Source organism: Tachyglossus aculeatus, chromosome 5 (assembly GCF_015852505.1).
Source record: "Tachyglossus aculeatus isolate mTacAcu1 chromosome 5, mTacAcu1.pri, whole genome shotgun sequence".
NCBI lineage: Eukaryota > Metazoa > Chordata > Mammalia > Monotremata > Tachyglossidae > Tachyglossus > Tachyglossus aculeatus.
Window position 1 is genome coordinate 38,252,433 of NC_052070.1, and position 24,630 is coordinate 38,277,062.

General features: G+C 43.9%; 1 protein-coding gene and 1 non-coding gene across 8 annotated transcripts in view; both read left to right on the plus strand.

The window, feature by feature from the left end:
* Positions 1–18,110, plus strand: part of HP1BP3 (heterochromatin protein 1 binding protein 3) — a 44,841-nt gene extending 26,731 nt beyond the window's left edge. For all 7 annotated transcript variants that reach the window (XM_038747536.1, XM_038747537.1, XM_038747538.1 and 4 more), the window contains 7 exons: positions 362–442; positions 2,357–2,511; positions 6,606–6,696; positions 7,776–7,935; positions 12,847–12,958; positions 14,338–14,469; positions 16,232–18,110. In XM_038747536.1, coding sequence (XP_038603464.1) covers positions 362–442; positions 2,357–2,511; positions 6,606–6,696; positions 7,776–7,935; positions 12,847–12,958; positions 14,338–14,469; positions 16,232–16,526 — 1,026 coding nt within the window. In that variant the 3' untranslated portion in view covers positions 16,527–18,110. The remainder of the gene's footprint in view (positions 1–361; positions 443–2,356; positions 2,512–6,605; positions 6,697–7,775; positions 7,936–12,846; positions 12,959–14,337; positions 14,470–16,231) is intronic.
* Positions 18,111–18,710: 600 nt separating this feature from the next.
* On the plus strand, positions 18,711–18,847 carry LOC119929149. The gene has a single exon (XR_005451288.1). It is a non-coding gene; the product is annotated as a small nucleolar RNA SNORA7 (small nucleolar RNA).
* The last annotated feature ends 5,783 nt before the right edge of the window (positions 18,848–24,630 follow it).

Sequence of the window (24,630 nt, forward strand, 5' to 3'; positions counted from 1 at the left end):
ATTGCACCCTAGTTCAGACCCTAGTTCAGTACCTCCTAATGGTGCCGGAGTATTAGTCCAAAGGAATTACCATTAGCAGTAATTAATGCCGCGCCATAATTCATTCAGCCGGGGTTCTTTCTACTCAAGGTCTTAAGCAGCAGCACAATGTACCATGAAGCTGTAAACAAGACTTTTTATAGCTGTTTTAAAATGAGGGTATTTTAATTTATGCCACACCATAATTCATTCAGCTGGGGTTCTTTCTGCTCAAGGTCTTAAGCGACAGCACAATGTACTCTGAAGCTGTCAACAAGACTTTTTATAGCTGTTTTAAAATGCAGGTATTTGTCTTCACAACCAACCAATTTCTGTCCGTCAGGTGAAAGGAAAGGGAGCTTCTGGGAGTTTTGTGGTTGTCCCAAATGCAGGAAAAACCGTTCAGAAATCTAGAGACAGAAAGGTAAGTTGGGTCATAATTTGACTTAGTGCTTTGGGGGGACTCTCTTCTATTACACAGCACACATTAGGAATCACTTCACTTCTGTGCCTCAGTTGCCTCATCTGTTAAATGGGGATTAAGACCGTGAGTCCCACGTGGGACAACCTGATTACCTTGTATCTACCCCAGTGCTTAGAACAGTGCTTGGCACACAGGAAGCGCTCAATAAATACGATTGAATGAATGAATGAACTCCCAAAGACAGGGTTTTCCGGGGGCTTTCCAGTGGTTCAGGTGCTCCATACTCTTTAACAAATTGAAAACCCAGAATGGGATTAGAATGGACAGTGGCCTCCTAGTAGATAGAACAAGGTCCTCGGAGTCAAAAGGATCTGGGTTCTAATCGTGGATTCAAATCCCGGCTCCGCCACTTGTCAGCTGGGTGACTTTGGGCAAGTCACTTAACTTCTCTGGGCCTCAGTTCCCTCATCTGTAAAATGGGGATGAAGACTGTGAGCCCCACGTGGGACGACCTGATTACCTTGTATCTACCCCAGCGCTTAGAACAGTGCTTTGCACATAGTAAGCGCTTAACAAATGCCAACATTGTTACTATTATTATTATTAATCCCAGTTTTGCCACTTGCCTGCTGCGTTACCTTGGGTGAGTCACGTAACGACTCTGTGCCTCATTTACTCATCTGTAAAATGGGGGTTAAGATTGTGAGCCCTGTGTGGCACAGGGACTGTGTCCAACACAGTTTCCTCAGATCTACCCCAGCGCTTAGTACAGTCCCTGGCACATAAGAAGCGCTTAATAAATACCATGATTATTATTATTTTTTTATTTCTCCCAATTCCGGTTTTCCTTCTACCTTCCCCCGCTTTTACTCCTCAAACCCAATAGTCCTTAGTACTCCCTAAAAATCACAAATAAAATGGAAACAAATATCTTCTAGACTGCGAGCCCGTTGCTGAGCAGGCATTGGCTCTATCTGTTGCCGAATTGTGCTTTCCAAATGCTTAGTACAGTGCTCTGCCCACAGTAAGCGCTCAATAAATACGAATAAATGAATTAATCTTTTAACATTCCTGTTAAGGTACTTGTGCCAACATGCATACATGCACCTCTTGGGGGAAATTTCCATCTAATATCCGTAACTGGTTTTTGTTAAACGCTTATTATGGGTTAAGCACTGGGGTAGATGCAATATAATCATATTAGACGTAGTCGCTATCCCACATGGGCTTCCTTGTCCTTTTGTTGCTAAATATCTACTTAATTCTATGTTTTTGAATGCAAAACATGTATAGGTTTCACTTGCCAACCATGGTTTTGAGAGTGTAATTTTGAGCAACCACTGGCTCTAATTTCAAACCTGCTACACCTGGGTTTACAATGAACTACTGAAAAAGTGGTGGAGAAGCATAACTTATTCAGGTTACCAGTATCCCCCTTTATTTCATAGGCCTTTGGTCTTACAGACCACTAATGATTTCAGGAACCTAACTCCTGCCTTTGGCAAAGGAACTCCATATTGTGGCAAACCATTAAATTAAGCCTAAATTGGTCTATGGCCTCTCTGCATATCCCAAATGTATTTAATCTGAGTAATATCTCAAGGAAGATGCAGTATTCTCAAGCCTCACTGAGTCTCATTTTCCTCCATCAAAGTCAGGAAGGCAGAAATACAGAGGGTACACTTTCCTTCGGTCCTTTTCCAAGAGTATCTTCTCGAGCCAGACTTATTTCTGCTTCAGCGAGGGATCACAAAAGATATGAGTGGTTGCCAAGATACAATCTGTAAAACTTAACCTCCTTAGCAGAACTTGTGGGTGCAAGATGTTGTCATATCCGTGCTTTTCATAAGGAGTTTTGTGCAGCCGTGGCAAGTTCCAGTTTGCGTTTTCTAATTGTGTGGCATTGTGTTTTAGAAAAGTACCTCCACAATTCCTCCAGAGCAACAGGTAAAATTAGAAGATATTCTCCCTCTGGCCTTCACTCGCCTCTGTGAGCCTAAAGAAGCTTCCTACAGCCTCATCAGAAAGTATGTGTCTCAGTATTATCCTAAACTCAAGGTGGATCTCAGGTATGAACTCAGCTTTTGAACTCACTTCCTCCGTGTCACTTTTGAGGGGCTGGGCAGGAGAGGGAGTCAAGGAATTTACAGCCTGAAATGTTCAGGTGGAAGTGCTTCCTACTCGGTAATAACCTTATCAGGTTTTCATTCCTCTCTGTGTCCCCCAAAATAATCCCCCTGTCCCCATCTTTCTTTCTGATTTCTCTTAAATCCTATGCTGCAATACTTTGTATCTTCTGCATCTGTATATTAGAGTAACTCTTTTGATGTTTCCAACTTCCATATCTGATGTTTTCTTTCCCAAATATTCATTGCTTTAAAAGTTGTAATCGAGAGCTTAATGATTCATGGACTCAGCGTGGCTTAGTGGCAAGAGCCCGGGCTTGGGGGTCAGAGATTGTGGGTTCTAATCCCGACTCCGCCACGTTATCAGCTGTGTGACTGTGGGCGAGTCACTTCACTTCTCTGTGCCTCAGTTACCTCATCTGTAAAATGGGGATTAAGACTGTGAGCCCCACGTGGGACAACCTGATTACCTTGTATCTACGCCAGCGCTTAGAACAGTGCTTGGCACATAATAAGCGCTTAACAAAACACCATTGGTATTATAACAGTGATCTGACTTGTCACGTCAATCACAGATTTTTATGCAGCGTATTTATTTTTGATATTAAATGGGGAGAACCATGGCTGTAATTCAGCAGCTAAAGAAACAACTGCTTGAAAATTACTGTGGCCTTTGGAACGCTCACCCATTATGTTAATGATGATGATGATGGCATTTGTTAAGCGCTTACTATGTGCAAAGCACTGTTCTAAGTGCTGAGGGGGGTATACAAGGTGACCAGGTTGTCCTGGGGTGGGGGGGTGGGCTCAGTCTTCATCCCCATTTTACAGATGAGGGAACTGAGGCCCAGAGAAGTTGTTAATGGGAAGAGCATGCCTGAGGACTGTCTGTGTCCCTTGTAATACAGCAGGTGCAGTTTCACTAATTGACGAAATGTTTACCTAGTGTCATAAAGAATGGATGGCTCCTGTTTCCCAAGGGTTTCCCTTCCCCAAAAGCTGGGGTTTGAGGGAATGCCCCAGTGCCATTCCCAGGAAAAAGGATGAGAAGCAGGAGTAGTATTAGAACTCTAGACTGTGAGCCCACTGTTGGGTAGGGACCATCTCTATATGTTGCCAACTTGTACTTTCCAAGCACTTAGTACAGTGCTCTGCACATAGTAAGCGCTCAATAAATACGATTGATTGATTGGACAAACCATAGCTCTTCAAGCTGTTACAAAGCCATAGTGAAGCCTTTAGTTTGAAAGCAGTGAGGCTCAGATGCTGAAGTAACAGCTTGAAAACCTCAAGTCTGAGTTCTAATCCTGTCATCTCTCGGAATTGGTCCGGGGAACAATAGGACGTTGTTTGCCATTCCCATTGGAGATTGTAAATGTCTGAGAAAATAGGGTTCACTCCAAAGAATTTTATTTCAAAAACGGGTCTTCCTGCAACGTGTCGTCAGCCTAGCAGAGAAAAACTGAATTTGAATTTTCAGTTCACCGAGTTTTCATGTCCACATTTCTAGTGACACTCTTAGAAATCGAAATTAACACACGGAAAGCAACCCTTCCGATGGATCCTGATCCCAGAAAATGTATTCGTATTCCCTGTCTGGATCTTCACGATTTATCTTGGTGAAAATCTTTCTGTTTTTTTGCCATCTAAACAGAATTCTTTAAACCTGTCTTAGTCTGCCGCCAGTTCTCATCCTCTTGTGCTTTGAAAACTCGGAAGCAGGCAAGTAGAATTGCCTGAGAGATTTCCGTCCAGAAGCCAAATTTTCAGGAAGCTGGTCGGTGATCCTCAGGGTGCCAGGTGGACGCTTTCATTAGCAGATGAAGTAGACAGGGTCACAGAGGTTCAGATTCCTGCCCTCGTTTCTACATTTGCCCACATGCAGAACAGCAGAGAGGTTCTTCGCCTGGCCACAGAGCTTCACTGAGGGCGGAGGGGTGGAGACACAGCATGTAGGGCAGATGTGCCCCCCGATTTCCTCCCCATCCCCTCAAGGACTCTGGGGGCTGAAGGTTCCCTGCCAACCGTCTCCCACAGCCTTTTACCTGTCACGTGGCTATGGTGAACTCGCATGAGATGGTGTTTTGCTTATCTTTATATTTGGTTCTGAAAGTGTACGTCTGGCTTGTCCCATTGGGAGGTTTGCTGTTACTTCCCAATCAAAGGGCCATTTGGGATGTAGTCGTGTAAAGATGGTCAGTTCATATCAATCCTGGGGGCGGTGAGAGCGTTATATACAGTGGCCCATCTGAAACTCTTTTAGTTCCACTTGACTGCATTAAATAGGGCTCGGTTTAAATTGGACATCTTGTTGAAATTGGCAGAGTGGCTTCATTCTGGTTGTCCCCCATATTCAGTCGTAACGGGCGTGACTGCTCTCAAACCTGGTCAAAGGGTACCTGTGAATTTTCACCACTTATGGAAAATATTTTCAATGCCAAGGTAGTTGCACAGCCTTTGTGTTTCATGTCAAAACACGCAGCAGAATTGCTAGCAACTATTTGACTGGGTTATAAAGTATTACAGTTATTTCCATGACATTTTGGCATACAGTAAGCCAGTTTCAGGCACAAGTCCTTATTTAAGAGCAGTATTTTGGCGAATAAAAGTGTGGAATCAAAATATTTCTCACTTGTAGGCTTAGTCATAATAGCAGAAATCGAAAGTTGCGTTAGGGAAAAGGGGTCTTCAGTTTAGCTTGCCCAAGTATTTGAGCCAGGCCCTCCCCCCCCCCCCACCACCACTTTGTTTCCCCATCTGTTCTCCCTTTCATTTATCCAGTCATGTTTATTAAGCACTTACTGTGTGCAGAGCACTGTACTAAGCACTTGGGAAGGTACAATAAAACAATGAAGTGACATTCCTTGCCCACAACGAGCTCACAGTTGTAGAGGGACACTTAGAAGCACCTCATTGTAATACTTAATACTAATACTTAGAAGCACACACGCAACACTTGAAGTCGCTAACCCACATCACAGCGCTTAGAAATTTAAGATGCCATGTTATGGTATGTACACTCGTCTACCTTGTTCAGATAGTATTGTAATATTGCTCTGGTTGAAACAAATCACTAGGAAATGTTTGAGAGAATTTCCTAGTTTGAGGCTTTAGCGGGGCCGAAATTTGTTCGTATAGGAACTAAACAAACTAGGGACTGCTGGTGTTGAAATTTTCCCACAACATTTATGGGAGGCAATTAATACTGCTGAACTGAATTTTATTAAGCATAATCCCTTTCTGTCAGCAGTACTATTTTATATTAAACTGATATTTTGATTGATGAGAGTGGGTCCCCTAAACATTCCTCCTATAAGGAATAACAAAATAAAACCTGACCTTTGGTATTCAAAATCTTGACTCCTCTCTCACTCTTTTCCCCCGTTCCAGTCTCACCAACTTCTCTCTCTAACTTCAGAATTCTGAGTATCAACTGATTTGCCAGTCACTCTTCGTTGAGCCGCAGGTTAATATTTTAAATACCCAGTGTGGACTTCTTATCTTGCCCCTCTCGGAAATCCTTACCCTTACTGGGACACGGTCAGGTCCCCTCCTACACTTCATTTCCTTTTCTTACGGCCTTGATGCTTTGTAGAGAAGGACAATCAGTTTGAGCTTCCTTCTACCGTGGCATCCTGTAATTCCTTTCTCTTTCTGGTCAGACCTAGTCCGTAGGACCATAGCAACTGCATTTTTTTTTTTCCAGACCGTAGCCCTAAAGCAGTCATAGAAACACCCGGTGCCTTAGGTAAGTTTGTAAAATCTTACATGAAACAGCTCTAGAAAATGGACTGCTATTGTCAGCTGAGCCTTTCCCTAGTAGGCAGTCAGATAAGTGGAGCGTTTTAACCATTTAGAAGTCAATTCTCTATTTTGCAGATGGCACCAGAAGAGGGTGTTCTTCCCCGTTCTTGGTTTTAACAAAGATCTCCACTGAGGATGATTTTTCTAATTCTTCACGCTGTTGTGCTCCTTTTCTGCCTCTGCCAGTTCATTGTCTTGTGGTGTGATTATTGCCTGTATTTCTCGCCCTCCAGACCACAGCTGTTGAAGAATGCCCTGCAGAGAGCAGTAGAAAAAGGCCAGTTAGAACAGATCACAGGCAAAGGAGCTTCTGGGACATTCCAGGTCAGAGGCCAAGGATTCATTTCTACTCCAAATCACATTCTAACTTTTTCTCTCCTGCTTGTATTGGTGCCTCCCCTTTTGCCTTGCAGCTTTCGTGCGCAGCTACTCCGGATTAAGACGATGTGAATGTTGCCGAACTTCTCTCCTGAGACTATGTCGTTCTCAATGCAGGGGTTTTTTTAAGGGTTATTGTTCCCAGTTTAGAAAGTGATCAGGAACCACACAAATATCACATTTTTATTCCCATCCTCTCTTAGATCAGCTTCTTAAGTTCAATAAATCCTAGTAGGTGGGCTCCCCAAAACATCTGAGGTTAAATTGTTTCTGTAAGTTAGCCAAGTGTGTATTTTGAGGGAATAAATTGTAAACGCATAAGGTTGTATCCGCACTCTCCATGTGTTTGCGGTGTGTGCACACATGCATACATATGCATATATATTCCTGATCCTATTGTGGCAGTGTCAAGATCGTGGTGGGAATCAGGCTGAGGGGTGATCCAGAGGAGCTAGGAGCTGGAAAAGGATCAGGGAAGGTACCATTGGGAGATTTGTCTGATCACTTCTATTCTGTCAGCTCCAACGCTTAGATAGCCAGGGGCCAAGAGAGGACATGAGAACTACACCAGTTGGAAATGGCCAGAGGAAGCCTTGGAGGGTGGGAGGAAGGGGGCATGTTTGTAGTTTCTCTTCCCTTCTACCTCAAGCATCAGGAATTATAATTCCCAGAATCTTTGGTGTTCTGGATTGCTGCAGATGCATTTGTGGGGACCTAGTTAGACATGGTGCTTGACACTATCATTGTTTTGAGATTTTGACTAATGAAATAAGTAGGGTTATAGTCTTTTGGGGTGTTTATGTGTTGTTTTCTTTTATTAAGGAATGGAAGAAGTGAGCGTACCTTTTCAAGGGCTCTAGTTTGAACTCTTAGCATTTTGCCAGAGAAAGCCCCTAACTTGACCCTTTAATGTAAAATATATCTGTGCTAATGCAGGAACTCCGACCCACCTGGTGCCGAGGAGTTTGCCTTGACCTGCTTTGGGAGAGTGTTGTCTTTATGCTTTTCTCTTCCCTGGAAAACAGCTGAAGAGATCAGGGGAGAAACCCCTGCTCGGTGGAAGTCTGATGGAAGATGCCATCCTATCCGCCATTGCTGCCATGAATGAGCCGAAGACCTGTTCGACCACTGCTCTGAAGAAGTACGTCTTGGAGAACCATCCCGGGACCAACTCGAACTTCCAGGGTGAGACTCTGAGCTGTTTCTTTAACCAGGCCCAGAGCCCCCTGGAATCATGGCAGAAAGCAGTTTTCTCAGTATCCCATCAGCAAAACCCCCAGGCCGTGGTGGAGAGGAGCAAGTGTAGTGATTTTTTTTTTTTTTTTTGCTCTTTACAGAAAGAGAGCACGGTGAAGATGTTTTTAGACTCCCATCATTTGTATTTCCTGCAAGGTTAGCAAAATGTGCTTCTTCCCTATTTGAGGATAACCTCAAGGGTAGTTGCTCTTTGTCCATTTCTGATTGGGTTGGATGCTTATCTGAAAAAGCAATAAATTCATTCTGAAAGTACTGCTTCAGTTTCCGTTTGAGGCTAAATGGGCATGAGATTACTTCTCCTTACTGGCTGGGAAATGAAGAGCCAGCTTCCTGTACTTGGGTATTTCCAAATGCAGAGCACCGAAAACGAGGGAGGGGTGAAAATACTAGAATTGGAAAATACTCCCTCAAAGTATTTTTACCCAGAGGTAGAATGGTTTAAGCCAAGACAACTTGCCTAAGGAGCCCCAGAAGGTGGTGTGACTGATCATTTTGAGCCAGGCACTAGAAGAAACTACTTCTCAGAAAATGTGAAGGAAACTGAAGTGAATTCTTTTAAGTAGAATTAAACATTATCCTCGCAATCCTCAAAAGGGCTTTTGGTGCACTAAATCTTAACTTTGATAGAAAGTTGGCATGTCAGACTCATATACATGTGGGCCAGATTTCTTCCCTAGAAAACATTTATGGGCTAGGTGAGGGTGGAATGCTAATGGAGTGTGATTCTTTTTTGGGGGTGGGGGATGCTGACAGTTTGACGGCTCTAGGTATTTTCACTTTGGTCTCTCGAGCCTGCCGAGCACATTGCTCACACATCGCCTCCCCCAGCATTTCCTGCATGTTTTTTAAACTGCAGATGACTGAGCTGGTAGCACCAGAGACGGGAGTGTTAATAGTCATGGATGTGCAGGATCAAAGACCCAAAAAAACCCTACCCCGATTTGGGCTACAGCTCCATTCCCAGTGGCTAAAACCTCTCGCTCGTTCCCATTGAGCCTCCCACTCACCCACACCCTCTCAGTAACTTCACTTGTCTAAAGAGGGGACAGAGCCGCCCCCCCACACACCTTCAGATGTGATTGAGTGAGAACAGCTGTGACCAAACATTTCCCTCCTTTCCCAGCCATTTCCTGCTTCTTCCCAGAAACAACATCCCACAAACCAATCACAGTTTGGAGGGTTTTTTTTTTTTAATGTCTCTAGCTGGAAACCCCAAGTGGACCGAATCTGACCAATGGGTCATGTGTTCGACCCCCTAATTTTAAGAAATGCCTTCCACAGTTTAGACCTTGTGGCTAGATGAAATTTAGTCAATCGGTGGTATTTATTGAGCACTTACTGTGTGCAGAGCAATGTACTAAGTGTTTGGGAGAATACCATACAGTTGAGTTGCTCGTGGTCATCAGGGAATGTGTCTGTTTATTTTTATATTGTACTCTCCCAAGCACTTAGTGGAGTGCTTGGCACACAGTAATATGATTGAATGAATGAAGTTGGTGAACGCAGTCCCTGCCCACAAGGAGCTTACAGTCTAGAGGGGGCGACTGGCAGTAAAATGAATGTACATGAGTGCTGCGGCACTGAGGGCGGAATAAATACCAAGTGCACGGGCAGTGCAGAAGGGAGAGAGAGTAGGGGAGATGAGGGATTGATCAGGGAAGGCCTCTTGGAGGGGATGTGATTTTATTAAGGCTTGGAAGGTGGAGAGAGTGGTGGTCTGGCAAATGAATGGGGAGGGAGTTCCAGGCCATCGGGAGGAAGAGGGCAAGGGGGTCAGTGGTGAGGTGGATGAGATCAAGCTACATTGAGTAGGTTGGGATTAGAGGAGTGAAGTGTGCCCGTTTGGTGGTTGTAGGAAATCAGTGAGGTAAGGTAGGAAGGGTAGAGTTCCTTCAGGGCGACGATGGTAAGGAGTGGGGATTTGATGCCGAGGTGAATGGGCAACCAACTGAAGGGAATGTTAGAAAAATGAACCGGGTAGCAGAGTGAAACCAGCACTGGAGTGGGAAGAGACAAAAGGCGGGGAGGTCAGTGAGGAGGCTGATGCAGCAGTCATGGCCGGATAGGTTAAGTGCTTGGATCACCATCGTAGCTCTTTGGAGAGGAAAGGATCCATTTTAGCAACTTTGGGAAGGTGGAACCGATAGGTCTTCCGGCGCTTGAACCAGTGCTGTGCATGCAGTAAGCCCTCAAAAATTACTACTACTACTACTACTACTACTACTACTACTACTACTACAATCAATAAATACGATTGATTGATTGATTGATTGATTACTACTACTACAGTGAGGATGGGGATGTCTCCATCGGTGGGAAGGGTTTGGATGGGGATGTGAGTTCTGTTTTGAACGTGTTATGGTTGAAGTGTTGGCTGAGCATTAAAGTAGAGGTGTCCCGAAGGCAGGAGGAAATGCAAGACTGCAGAAAAGGAGCGTGGTCAGGGCTGGTGGTGCAGATTTGGAAATCGTCAACATAGAGGGGAGTAGTTGAAGCCGTGGAAGCAAATAAGTTCACCAAGGGAATGGGTGTAGAGGGAGGAAAAAAATGGTACCCAGAACTAAGCCTTGGTGGACTTGAAGGACATCAGCAAAGCAGGCAGCTGCGAAAGACACTGAAAACGAGAATGGCCTAGTGGATTAAATCACAGGCCTGGCAATCAGAGGACCTGGGTTTTAATTCAGGCTCTGCCAACTGTCTGCTCTGTGACGTGGGCAAGTCATTTAACTTCTCTGTACCTCAGATACCCCATCTGGAAAATGGGGATGAGATTGAGCCCTGTGTGGGACAGGGACAGTATCCAACCTGATAATCTTGTGTCTACCCCAGTGCTCAGGACAGTGTCTGGCACACAGTATACACCGTGCTTAACAAATACCATTTTTTAAAAAACGGCTGAAGAGGGGAGAGGACAGTGCCCTAATTAGAGACTGTTTCAAGGAAAAGAGGGTGGTCCGTCATGTCGGAAGTAGATGAAAGGTTGGGAGGATTAGGATGAAGTAGAGGCCATTGGATTTTGCATGGGAGGAGGTCATAGTGACCGTAGGGTAGTTTCAGTGGTGGGAAAGGGGCAAAAGCCAGATTGCAGAGGGTCAAAGTGAGACTTGGAGATAGATACATGAGAATACTTGAAAGCAGTGGGGGAGGAGCCGTTGAAAAGTGAATGATTGAAGATTGTGGTTAGGGAGGGCAGAAGAGAGGGGCAAGGGTTTTGATAAGGTGGAAAGAGATTGGGTCAAAGCGGGAGGTGGGAGATCTCTTGAGATTCTGCTGGGAAAGTGGAAGATTTGGAGAGAAGCAGAGGAAATTTTAAGGTCACACCTGATGGTTTGTTTTATAGCTGAAGTGTGTGGTTCAGTCATTAGGGACAAGAAATTAGAGGAGCCGCTTGGGCCTGGGAATCGGAAGGACATTTGTCCAATCCCAGCTCTGCCACTTGTGTGCTATGTGACCTTGGGCAAATCACGTAACTTCTGTGCCTCGATTGCCTCATCCATAAAATGGGAACTAAGGCTTTGAACCCTACGTGGTACATGTTTTATGTCCAACCTGATTGGCTTGTTATCTACCCGGAGCTTAGTACACTACCCAGCGCATGGTAAGTGCTTTGCAGATACTATAAAAAAAAGAAATAGGGTGTGCTCAGGGAAACGGGGAGTTTGAGGAATTAAATATCTGAAACGGCTGATGTGAGCAGTCCGTATGGGGGTCGATAAGGATGGAGAAATTTTGTAGCCAGTCAGAGGAAAGGGCAGAGTTTAAGCGTTCATTCATTCATTCATATTTATTGTGTGTTTACTATGTGCAGAGCACTGTACTAAGCAATTAGTATAGCAGTCAGGTGGAAAAGAGTGAAGCACCCTGTGAGGCAGATAGATTTAGATAGACGTACAGTTCGGCAACAAATAGAGACAATCCCTACCCAACAATGGGCTCAAAGACTAGAAGGCGGGGGTGACAGGCAACAAAACAAGTAGGCAGGCATCAATAGCATCAATATAAACAGGGACCGTGTCTATCTGATGCCGAATTGTTCTTTCCAAGTGCTTAGTACAGTGCTCAGCACACAGTAAGCGCTCAATAAATGTGATTGAATGGATGAATAAGTAGAGATATATACACATCATTAATAAATAGAATAATAAATATGTGCCTATATATGCAGGTATGTATTGATATATATAAAAGCAGGTGATGTTAAGTTTGAGATGGAAGAGGTCGGCCTGGTGTCTGGATTTCCACCATCATCACTCTGCAGCTCTTGCACCAGAGCGGAGGACGCAGACTCTGGAGGCGATCCAGGGTTGCCAAAAGGGCAGAGCAACCAGGGAGTAGAGTTCAGGGGAGAGGATAGTGTTGAGGTTGTGCTTCTGTGCATCCAAAGAAGGGTACGTTGGAGATAGAGACCAAATGGTGCACGGTGACTTTAGAAAATTGGAGGTGGTCAAAAGACGGGAGGCTTCTGTGTCAGGGAACAGCCCTTTACTTGCGGGGAGCAGGGCAGATTCTATTACAAGAGGGGGTTATTTTTTTAGTCCTCACAAACATCTGCTGGGAATTTGTTTAAACCCTTGGTTTACCTAGGATCTACCCCATAACAGTGACTGAAACAGCACAGTGAGCTTGGAAGCCCTGAGGTTTCCCACTGGATGACGAAAGGGCTTATTCGCTCTCCAGTGGCTGGGCTGTAAGGGAAGAATTATTAGTTTAAATCTCAGACTCAAGATATACTAATCCTGGCAGTCGCCCCTCAGATGCTGAAGTTTCTACCAAGGAGCTGTTGTTTTAAGTCGCTTTGCATCCTTGATTTGCGTCGTCTTTTTCTTTTTTTCTCTTCAGTGCACCTACTGAAGAGAACTCTGCAAAAGTGTGAGAAGAACGGTTGGCTGGAGCAGATCTCCGGAAAGGGATTCAGTGGAACCTTCCAGCTCTGCTTCCCCTATTACCCCAGGTAAGAAGCATTTTTGTTTGTTCCTACTACTGATATTCATTCAATCGTATTTATTGAGCGCTTACTGTGTGCAGAGCACTGTACCAAGCGCTTGGGAAGTCCAAGTTGGCAACATATAGAGACGGTCCCTGCCCAACAGCGGGCTCACAGGCTAGAAGTTGATTGTTAGTTGATCTGGATAAGGTCGGTTGCCAACATTATCTCTTAGAGGAAAGCAAGCAATCGTATTGAGTGCTTACTGTGTGCAGAGCACTGTACTAAGCGCTTGGGAAGTACAAGTTGGCAACATACAGAGACAGTCCCTACCCAACAGTGGGCTCACAGTCTAGAAGCAAAAATATTTTATAATAAGCCTAGGTTTTTTGTTTGTTCTTACTGTTAGTTCTGTAGTTGATTGTTAGGTGATCTGGATTAAGGTTTTTTATTAGTAAACAAATTATTGTTTAAATAAATAATATAATTATTATTATAAATAATAATAATAAATAAATAATAAATAAATTATTTATTTTGCTTGTACATGTCTATTCTATTTATTTTATTTTGTTAGTATGTTTGGTTTTGTTCTCTGTCTCCCCCTTTTAGACTGTGAGCCCACTGTTGGGTAGGGACTGTCTCTATATGTTGCCAACTTGTTCTTCCCAAGCGCTTAGTACAGTGCTCTGCGCACAGTAAGCACTCAATAAATACGATTGATTGATTGGTTGATTAAGGTTAGTTCCCAACATTATCTTAGACGAAAGCAAAAATATTTTGTAATGAGCTTAGCTGGCAACAATTTCCCATTGGAGCAAGGATATCAGAAAGTTGTATTCCTTATTTTTTTGTGTGGTGGTATAGTTCTTTTCTTTTTTTTCTTTTAACTTTTCTTTTTGAGTTAGCGGCTCCCTTTGAAATGATCTGTACCACCCTTCAGTTGAATATATATTGACTTTGGGAAATTTATTTCTAATGGAAGTTAATTCTCAAAAACTTGGTGAGTGATGGCAAAGCCTACAGGTCAGAGGCCAGTGGAATGAACCCAGGCCTGGGAGCCAGAGGACTTGGTTTCTAAGCCTGGCTTTGCCCCTTGTCCGCTGTGTGACCTTGGGCAAATCACGTCACTTATTTATTATTACTGGGGAAGGAGTGGGGCTTTTTTGAGGAAAAACCTGTTGGTCCAAATCAGTCAGAGTAAGACCCAGCCAGCGTTTGTTGCGGGAGAAAGGTGGGGCGGTGGGGGGCTGTGTGTGTGTGTGTGTGTAAGTGTGGGTTTACAAAGTATCTAAATGTCACCGTAATTTGAAATCTTATCGTGGCTGATTTTTGACCTCCTTTTTAAGCTTACATTTATACACCTGCTTTGAATGGGGTTCCTGTATAATGATTTCTTTCCATAGCCCAGGAGTGCTGTTTCCAGAGAAACATCAAGATGAGGAGTCTGAGGAATCTGAAGATGATTCAGAAGAGGAGGAAGAAGAATCATCTGAGGAAGAAGAATCTGAAGAAGATGAGCCTCCTCCCAAGAAAAGGTTAGAGGATTTGAAAACCCACCCCAGGCAGAAAATCCCAGTGGATTGTAGGTAGCAGCTGTATTTGCCCCTGCTATCGGTCCAGGGGAAAGAGCACAGCTCTGAGGGGTGGTGTCTGAATTTTGCCTTTGGGGGTCTGGGCCGTTGGTATTGAAGGCTTTTGACTGAAGAGCTACTTGGGGCCTTCCTCAAGGCCCAGCGGGAATCCTGGAAAAACAGCTAACAATGGGTGGTGAAGACTGCGGCAGTTAATAAAGCAATCACCTGCCGGATTCTGGTACTGCAGTACTAGATCGGCCCTTTCAATCAGTGGCATTAATTGAGTGCTTACAGAGTACAGAGCCCTACACTAAACGCTTAATTAAGCCACGCTTTAGCCATGTCATGCTTGTGCCTTAAAAAAAAAATCTTATCTGTCTCATGGGGTGCTTCACTCTTTCCCACCTGGTTGCTTATACTAATTGCTTAGTACAGTGCTGTGCTAGTGCAGTAAAGTCATTTATTCAGTTCATTCAATCGTATTTATTGAGCGCTTACTGTGTGCAGAGCACTGTACTAGGTGCTTGGGAAGTACAAGTTGGCAGCATATGGAGACGGTCCCTACCCAACAGCGGGCTCACAGTCTAGAAGGGGGAGACAGAGAACAAAACATATTAACAAAATAAAATAAATAGAATAAATATGTACAAATAAAATAAATAAATAAAAAATAAATGCGATTGACTGACTGCTTGTGGCCCTTTGTTCCCCACAGAACTGACAGGACTGCCTGGGTGAGAGAGACGGGTGGCACTGCTTAACCCACTATTGGCAATTCCTCCATGTGGCTCGTAATAATAATAATGGTGGCATTTATTAAGCGCTTACTATGTGCAAAGCACTGTTCTAAGCTCTGGGGAGGTTACAGGTTGTCCCATGGGGGGCTCACAGTCTTAATCCCCATTTTCCAGATGAGGTAACTGAGGCCCAGAGAAGTTAAGTGACTTGCCCAAAGTCACCCAGCTGACAATTGGCGGAGCCGGGATTTGAACCCCTGAACTCTGACTCCAAAGCCCATGCTTTTTCCACTGAGCCACGCTGCTTCTCATCAGTCCTGAACTCTCAGGACCGGGGCTGACCCTCTGGGGAGCCTATCATCACGGGACTTACGTAGCACGTTATGTGTGCGGAGGAAGGAAAAAAAAATTCAGATTAGGTCTCCATTCCCCGCGAGGCACATAACCGACAGCTCCAGGACGTGTGCGTCTTGTACGCAGTAAATACGAGCTTCCGAAGCTGTGGGTTGGAGCAGACTTGTCCTCCCTTTGTGTCAGAGGCTGGGGCGGAGTCTTAGAGGCATTCTCAGATTCTAAATTGTAGCTCCGAATGTAATCATAAAGGGAGTAACAGTATTTCCAACCATCGTTGGCTGAGTTATGTAGGGTTAAAAAAAACCCTGATTTTCCTAGGACGGTATGCTAGGACTGGTTACCAACTTGTACATCCCAAGTGCGTAGTACAGTGCTCCGCGCACAGTAAGCGGTCAATAAATACGATTGAATGAATGAACGAATCAGCATTTGTGAAATTGGGGCTGCCCAGCGTGGGGAACCACGAAATTCTGGATTGCAGCCCGTCATTTCCCTCATTTCGGACATAGGTGTGTGGCCTAGGAAGGCGTTTTCCCCCATGTCACCACTTCTTTGATGATGGGTGGCCTTTGCTCTCTGGCTCATTGCGGGGGCCAATGAGTTGATTTCCTTCCGTTCTTCCTACTCGGCAGGTTGCAGAAGAAGTCTCCCGCTAAATCCCGAGGGAGGGCCGCGCCTGTGAAGCGGAGAGAGTCAAAGCCCAAACCGAAAACCCCCGCTGCCCAGCGGGGCAAGGCAAGACCCTCTCCTAAGAGAGCCCCACCCAAGGCCAAAACCCCTGCCAAGAAAGCCAAGCCAGCACCTCCAGCCATCAAAAAGCCTGGTGGCGGCTCTTCCAAGAAACCAGCAGCCAGCGGGAGAAAAGAAGTGAAATCTCCCGCCAAGGGCAAGTCAACCATGAGGAAATCTCTGAGAGCAAAGAAGTAGTGCAGTGTAATAGAAAGGGTTATCATGATGAAATTCAAATTCTTATTTTATAAGGTCAAGAGCCTGCATTTGTATTTGTTTTGATGCTTAAAACATAACTTTTTTTTTTTTTTCCTTTTTTCTTGAACAGCGTGGGGAGGGAAGATTAACCAGCTCGGGCATTTGTACACTCTGGATGCTATTCTTTGGTGCCTGTCCCTCCCCTTGAATTAGGCATTTTAGTTTCTGCAGTTATTCTGGGACTTTTCTAGCTCGTGTAATCTACCTTTACTTTTTCTTTTTCTTTTTCTTTTTTTTTTGTGCGGGGAGGGGTGTTCATTTTGAGTTTCATTTTTGGGGGGGGTGTTTTTGTTGTGGGTTTTAGCAGATCAGTTTTTAAACAATTGCGAAGAAGATTTTTCTATTTCCGGAAGGAGGTAGCACAGAGACGATAGAAAAACCTTACCGTGCGTCGCTCTAGCCCAACGGTAACACTGCTGCCTTGGGAGCTCCTCTGGAGTGCAGTTCAAGCCGTGATTTTTATTTATAAAACTACTATACTAATCATGTACCTCTCCAGCTATGTAGTAGAGAGAGTTTGATTTTCAACTCTGGAAAGCAGCGAAATCTGCCGCAGTCCAATTGAATTTTGAAGGTGTTAGTTTCCCTCCCGTGGGCCGTTTGGTTCCCGAAGGGCAGTTTCTGTTTCTTCCCGGATCTGGGCCGCCGCCGTTCTGTATTTGATAAACGCTGGGCACCGGAGGGTCTCCAAACAGAGTTTTCAGGCACGGCAGTAAGGAGGTGGGTGGCTTCTCCTCGAGCCTCTCGGTAGCTTGCCGCGGGTTACGGGATTCCTCACGTCACCGTCCTGCTGCCAAAGACCAAACCGTAAAAATCTTCTTGACAAAGTGTTTAAATGGTTTCTGATGATGAAGAGCTTGATTTGTCACTCTTTGTTTGCCTTTTCTAAATGAGATGTTGGAGAGTTATACAATCGCTAATGTAGAGATGTTGAGAAGTGGAAAACATGCAGTTTGCTGAAATAAATGAAATTAGATTCCAGATCCATCTTGTGGGTTTCTTTCCCGCCCCCCTTCTTTCCCCCGTCCTGCCCTCTTTTCCACAGCACTTTTACATCATAGACATGGCTTCCTTTTAGAGATGGAGAAAAACATAAATGAAGCCTAACATCCTTCGTTTGTATTTTGTTTCGGTATTGTGAGACTGTATTAAATATTACTAGATTTCTACCTGAGACATTTACGTTTCCGGTTCTCCTCTAACTTCCCTGTGGCATTTTAAACTTTTAATTGTCTGAAAATATTCAGTGTACAACTTTTAGGTCCTTGAGCACTGCCAAAAGCTAAGCCTGTCTGTCTCATATTCATTCCACATGCACTGTCTCTTCTGGGATCCCTCTGCAAGCTGAAGATAATTAGGAAACGGACTGAGAAGATTAGCTTAATTTAGAAACATATTCATTGTGTGATCCCGTCCTGGATTATTGGAATTTGTGTTGCATGTAAGGCAATCTTTCCTGTTGTAAATCTTCCTTTTTTATGTACATATATTTTGAAAAGTATGAATAAACATGAAGTTTAAAAAGCGGTTCAACTGTAGCTTATATTTAAAATTTTGTGGTTTATCCCCAGAAGTAGCGAAATGCCACTTCTTGAGATAATGAGCTATTCGAGTTACTTTTTAAATACAAGCTCCAGTTTGGTCGCTTTATAAGCCTTGTGCAGGATGTGAAAGATGTGTCCAGAGATGCCGATTATTTGTTGAACTAAAGGGTTTGTTTGGTTTATGGTTTTTTGGGGGCGTGGGGGAGGTGGCGAAGTTTGACACCTAGAAAAGCAAACATTTCACATACCGTTTAGGGGCTCTCCTCTGGACCCCAATATCATCTTTCACGTGCCCTGGACCAAAATTCAAAAGTTCAAGGTGATTTTTCTCAAACCCAGTCCTGGGACTAGCGATGAAAAAGCAGAGAACCACGAGAGCTCTCTTGATGCATCAGGATTTCTTCTCTGACTCTTCAGATCACGCAAGAGTGGATAAATTATTTTCCACTGTAGGATATGGCAGGTAATGCTTTTAATAGACGTCTGAAATACTGACCCTGAGAATTTCCATCTTCTAACCGTGTAGGCGGGTGGGGTTTGAATTGATTTTTGTCATATTCCTGTTTCTACCACACTATGGTCCCTCTCGGGATGGCACCTGGAGAGTTTCCAGTACTCTACCAGTCTCAGCTACGGGAGGGAGAGTCAAGAGAGGCATATCCATTCCAGTCCTAGCTCGGGCAGTGGCTAGCGAGTGGAAGGCAATCTGCTACAAGTCAAAACTCACCCGTGCCGGGCAGCAGCGGCCTGGGAGAGAGTCGAGGGCGGAGGCTTAAGTTGACTGCGCGGAAGAAGGTAATGGTAAACCGCCTCCGGATTTTTACCAAGAAAACTTCGGATCCACTACCAGAACGATTGCAGATGGAGGTGGGGAGTTCTGGGAGAGATGTGTCCGTGGAGCCGCTCTGGGTCGGAGACGACTCGACGGCATAAGGCAAGATCACTCCTGCTTTTTGAAATCATAATTTTCCAAAGCGTAATTGGTCCAAGAGGATATACCGTTTCAGCAACAGGACACAGGAGCAAAGACTATAGTAGATATCTGCCCTGAATTTAGCAGATAAAAATTATCCTGGATGTCTAAGGTAAGTGGGTAGAGTCTCAAGTGACACTATTGATGGTGCCATTTTCTATCTTTTGTGAAAGCGGAATCGAACGGATCAATGTAGTCTTTGGGCTGATGCATTTGATATTCGCGGTGCCCGGTGTTGATTTCTTTTTTGCGTCGTGCTCCCGCAATCTTCCCAAGGCCTCTGCTTTAAAAGCATCTTCCCATCCCTGACTGTCACACACTTGGCTGGTTGTGTTGCTGCCTTTGTCTCCAAGCAGACCCGAGCCTGTGAGCTACAGAAGCTTCCCAAAAAGTTGGGTGGAAACTCGGGCTATTCATTCAATTCACTCAATCGTATTTATCGAGCGCTTACTGTGTGCAGAGCACTGTACTAAGCGCTTGGGAAGTACAGGTTGGCAACATATAGAGACGGTCCCTACCCAACAGCGGGCTCACAGTCTAGAAGGGGGAGACAGACAACAAAACAAATTAACAAAATAAAATAAATAGAATAAATATGTACAAATAAAACGGTAATATTTACTCAGAGAATAATACGTACAAATATATATATACATATATATGGGTGCTATGGCGAGGGGAAGGAGGGGGAGAGGAAGGAGGGCTAGGCCCAGGTGTCTCATCCAGTCAGTTGTATTTGTTGAGCACTTATGTGCAGAGCACTGTATTAAGCATTTGGAGAAGTTCAGTACAATAGAGTTGGTAGAACATGATGCCTACCTGCAACGAGTTACTCTGTATTGTATGGGAAGCAGAAGAAGCAGCGTGGCTCAGTGGAAAGAGCCCGGGCTTGGGAGTCAGAGGTCATGGGTTTGAATCCTGGCTCTGTCACTTGTCAGCTGTGTGACTTTGGGCCAGTCACTTCACTTCTCTGTGCCTCAGTTACCTCATCTGTAAAATGGGGATTAAGACTGTGAGCCCCCTGTGGGACAACCTGATCACCTTGTAACCTCCCCAGTGCTTAGAACAGTGCTTTGCACATAGTAAGCACTTAATAAATGCCGTCATTATTATTATTCTTCTCTGGGCTTCAGTTCCCTCATCTGTAAAATGGGGATGAAGACTGTGAGCCCCGCATTGGACAACCTGATAACCTCGTATCTACCCTAGCGTTTAGAACAGTGCTTTGCACATAGTAAGTGCTTAATAAATGCTGTCATTATTATTATTCTCTGGGCTTCAGTTCCCTCATCTGTAAAATGGGGATGAAGACTGTGAGCCCCGCATGGGACAACCTGATAACCTCGTATCTACCCTAGCGCTTAGAACAGTGCTTGGTACATAGCGCTTAACAAATACCATCATTATTTATTATTAGAATAGGCCTGGGCGTCGCAAGAACCTGGATTCTAATCCCTGCTCTGCCACTTTTTGGCTGTGTGACCTTGGGCAAGTCACGTAATTTCTCTGTCCCCCAGTTACCTCATCTGCAAATAGGGGTTAAGCTTGAGCACCTATGGGGATATGGACTGGGTCCAACCTGATTAACGTGTACCTATCCCAGCGCTTAGTACAGGGCCAGGACCATAATAAGTGCCTCATTCCTTCAATCGTATTTATTGAGCGCTTACTGTGTCCTTACCTTTTTTTTTTTTTAAAGGAGTTTACGGTCTTCAGGGGGAGACAGACAATACAATTATGGACAGGGAAAATAAAAGTAGGTATCGAGATAAATGCTGTGACACACAGAAAGTGGAGCTGCTCTGAAGATCTCCAGTTTGGTCTGCAACTTGGTGCTACTTTGTCCACACGCTATCAGATCTCCCAAGCGGCCTTCTGGGTTTTTTTTTTAAATAATGGCATTTATTAAGCGCTTACTATGTGCAAAGCACTGTTCTAAGTGCTGGGGAGTTTTCAAGGTGATCGGGTTGTCCCACGTGGGGCTCACAGTCTTAATCCCCATTTTACAGATGAGGGAACTGAGGCCCAGAGAAGTTAAGTGACCTGCCCAAAGTCACACAGCTGACAAGTGGCGGAGGTGGGATTTGAACCCATGACCTCTGACTCCAAAGCCCGGGCTCTTTCCACTGAGCCACGCTTCACTGTCTGTGCATTGCTGGAATACTGCTGAGGCAGAATAAGCCCTGCTTTAAGATGGTTTAAGTTTGTTTCCCTTTAATTGAAGACGACTTGTAACTTTGGACTTATGGTGATTTTGCCCAAACCCTCTGATAGTCAACAGAGCAATTTGAGGCTGAGGCCTGTAATAATGGCTTCAGTTAGATGGCTGATATATATATAGATATATATATCTATATATATATCAGCCATCTAACTGAAGCCATTATTACAGGCTTATTATATATATATATATATATATATATATATCCAACATATTACAAATCCAGAGAGTGTTAAAAAGCGAGTAATGTCTTCAACTTCTATAGCAGGTTAAAGATTTTTCTCGTCAAATAAAGTCAGAATCCTGGTAGTCCTACTCAGTACCAGAAAGAACCCAATTGGGCTACATAATCGTAAAGCCTAATCATAATCCTAATTCAAACCTGAATTAAGAACCTTTCAATCAATGTTATTTATTGGGTGTTTACCATATGCAGAACACCGTACTAAGTGCTTGGGACAGCTCAATGCAGTAGAGTTGGTACACAATTCCTGTCCACAAGGAATTTACAGTCTTGAGGGGGAGACAGGCATTTAAATAAATTAGGGGAAGTGTCAAAATGTAAGGGCAGGCGCATTAAGTGCTCTGGGGCACTTAATAAAATCCTAAATATTCTGGGGACCCACAGCATATTCTAACAAAAACCCTAACCTGTTCCCAACTCCAAATAAATAGAAACCTCTTGTTTGGGCAAAATTATCGACCCGAAGAGAAGTTCTGTCACTAGTGGACTAAGACCCGTCTTAGAAATACTCTACTATGAAGTCATACTATCCTCAAAATAATAGGGCCTGTGGTGCTTTTTCTTTTTCTGAATTCTGCAGGATTTTCTCTGAATGTGGTCAATTCACAGAGGGAAAAGGCTGCATATGGCAACAATTGACCTGGAGCCTGCCAAGATTTATTTAAATTCCTTCTCAGAGGCCATTGTTGACAGCAAGTCATTCTTTTCCCCAATTCACTGCACCTCAGCCAGGGTGTTCTTACAAACCCTGCTCCTTTCGTGCTGTGTTTGTTCCTTCTTTCCCCAGTTTCTTGGGCAAAAAAAAAGCAAACAAGCCCTTTTCTGGAATTGATTTTAATTCATTTAGCTGTGAGAATGGTCTTAAGTTTTCCCGATTTGGTTCAGGGAACAAAGGCTAAGTGTGCTGAAGAGCGAGGGAAGGGGGGAAAGGAATGATCTCAATCTATCTCTAAGGTAGTAACCAAGCTGATTTCTGCCAAGAATATGGTTGTGGGCAGAGAATGTGTCTATCAGTTCTATTGCACACAGTAAGCCCTCACTCAATTAATACCATTGATTGACTTCCCAAATCTAGGCAGCTGAATTCCCTAATCGAGGTGGAATAATTGCCCCCAGGAGTATTATGGGTCTTGGACATTTGGCCCTCAAGTACCGTTTCACTATAAAGGTTGAGGTCTTCCTTAACCTAAGGAAACCCACGGTTTCCATAGCTACAATTATTGTTTTTGAGCTGTTGGAGCATAATTTGCTTTAGCCAGCTCATAAACCATTCAGTTTATGGAAAAAGATACAGGCCATCCCGTCTTCTGCTGTTGCTGTCTTTTTCACAAGGACCTGGTTCTAATTCATTCATTCATTCAATCATATTTATTGAGCGCTTACTGTGTGCAGAGCACTCTACTAAGTGCTTGGGAAGTATAAATCGGCAACATGTAGGGATGATCCCTACCCAACGATGGGCTCACAGTCTAGAAGGGGGAGACAGACAACAAAACAAAACATGTAGACATGTAATCCTGTAATCAAAACGTAATCCCGGTTCTGTCATTTGTCACCTCTATGACCGTGGACAAGTCACTTCTCTGTGCCTCAGTTCCCTCATCTGCAAAATGGGGATTAAGACTGCGAGCCCTATATGGCACAGGGGCTGTGTCCAACCTGATTAATAATAATAATACTACTGATGGCATTTATTAAGCGCTTACTATGTGCAAAGCACTGTTCTGAGCGCTGGGGAGGTTGCAAGGTGATCAAGTTGCCCTGCGGGGGGTCACCGTCTTAATCCCCATTTTACAGATGAGGGAACCGAGGCACAGAGAAGTTAAGTGACTTGCCCAGAGTCACATAGCTGACACTTGACAGAGCCGGAATTTGAACCCATGACCTCTGACTCCAAAGCCTGTGCTCTTTCCACTGAGCCACGCTGCTTCTCTATTATCTTGCATCTATCACTGCTTACCACCAGGCATTCATTCATTCAATTGTATTTATTGAGCGCTTACTGTGTGCAGAGCACTGTACTAAGTGCTCGGGAAGTACAAGTTGGCAACATGTAGAGACGGACCCTACCCAACAACAGGCTCACAGTCAAGAAGGGGGAGACAGACAACAGAACAAAACATGTAGACATGTAATCCTGTAATCATGTCACCTATATGACCTTGGACAAGTCACTTCTCTGTGCCTCAGTTCCCTCATCTGCAAAATGGGGATTAAGACTATGAGCCCCATGTGGGACAGGGACTGTGTCCAACCTGATTATCTTGCATCTATCACTGCTTACCGCCAGGTACATAGTAAGTGCTTAACAAATGCCATTATTATTGTTACTAAGCCACCTGGCTGCTTTTTTGAAAGATAAGTAGTTGTAATCGTATTTATCAAGCGACTACTGGATGCCCTTTGATTACGCCCTTGGGAGAGCATAATCAAAGCACGAAGAAGTTCCATGAGCTGTGTCCTTAAAGACTTAACACTTACAACAGAAAGACCTATGCAAATCAGGCTGTTGGTTACTTGGTATTCATTCATTCAATCATATTTATTGAGCGCTTACTATGTGCAGAGCACTGTACTAAGCGCTTGGGAAGTACAAGTTGGCAACATATAGAGACGGTCCCTACCCAACAGCGGGCTTTTCCTTACCCCTCTCCATCCCCCGCCTTACCTCCTTCCCTTCCCCACAGCACCTGTATATATGTTTGTACAGATTTATCTGTACAAGCCGATTTATTACTCTATATTTTACTTGTACATATTTATTCTATTTATTTTATTTTGTTAATATGTTTTGCCTGTACAAAAGTAAATCTGTACAGATTTATTACTCTATTTTACTTGTACATATTCTATTTTATTTTGTTAATATGTTTTGTCTGTACATATGTAAATCTTTATTACTCTATTTTACTTGTACATATTCATTCTATTTATTTTATTTTGTTAATATGTTTTGTCTGTACATATGTAAATCTGTACAGCTTTATTACTCTATTTTACTTGTACATATTTATTCTATTTATTTTATTTTGTTAATATGTTTTGTTTTGTTGTCTGTCTCC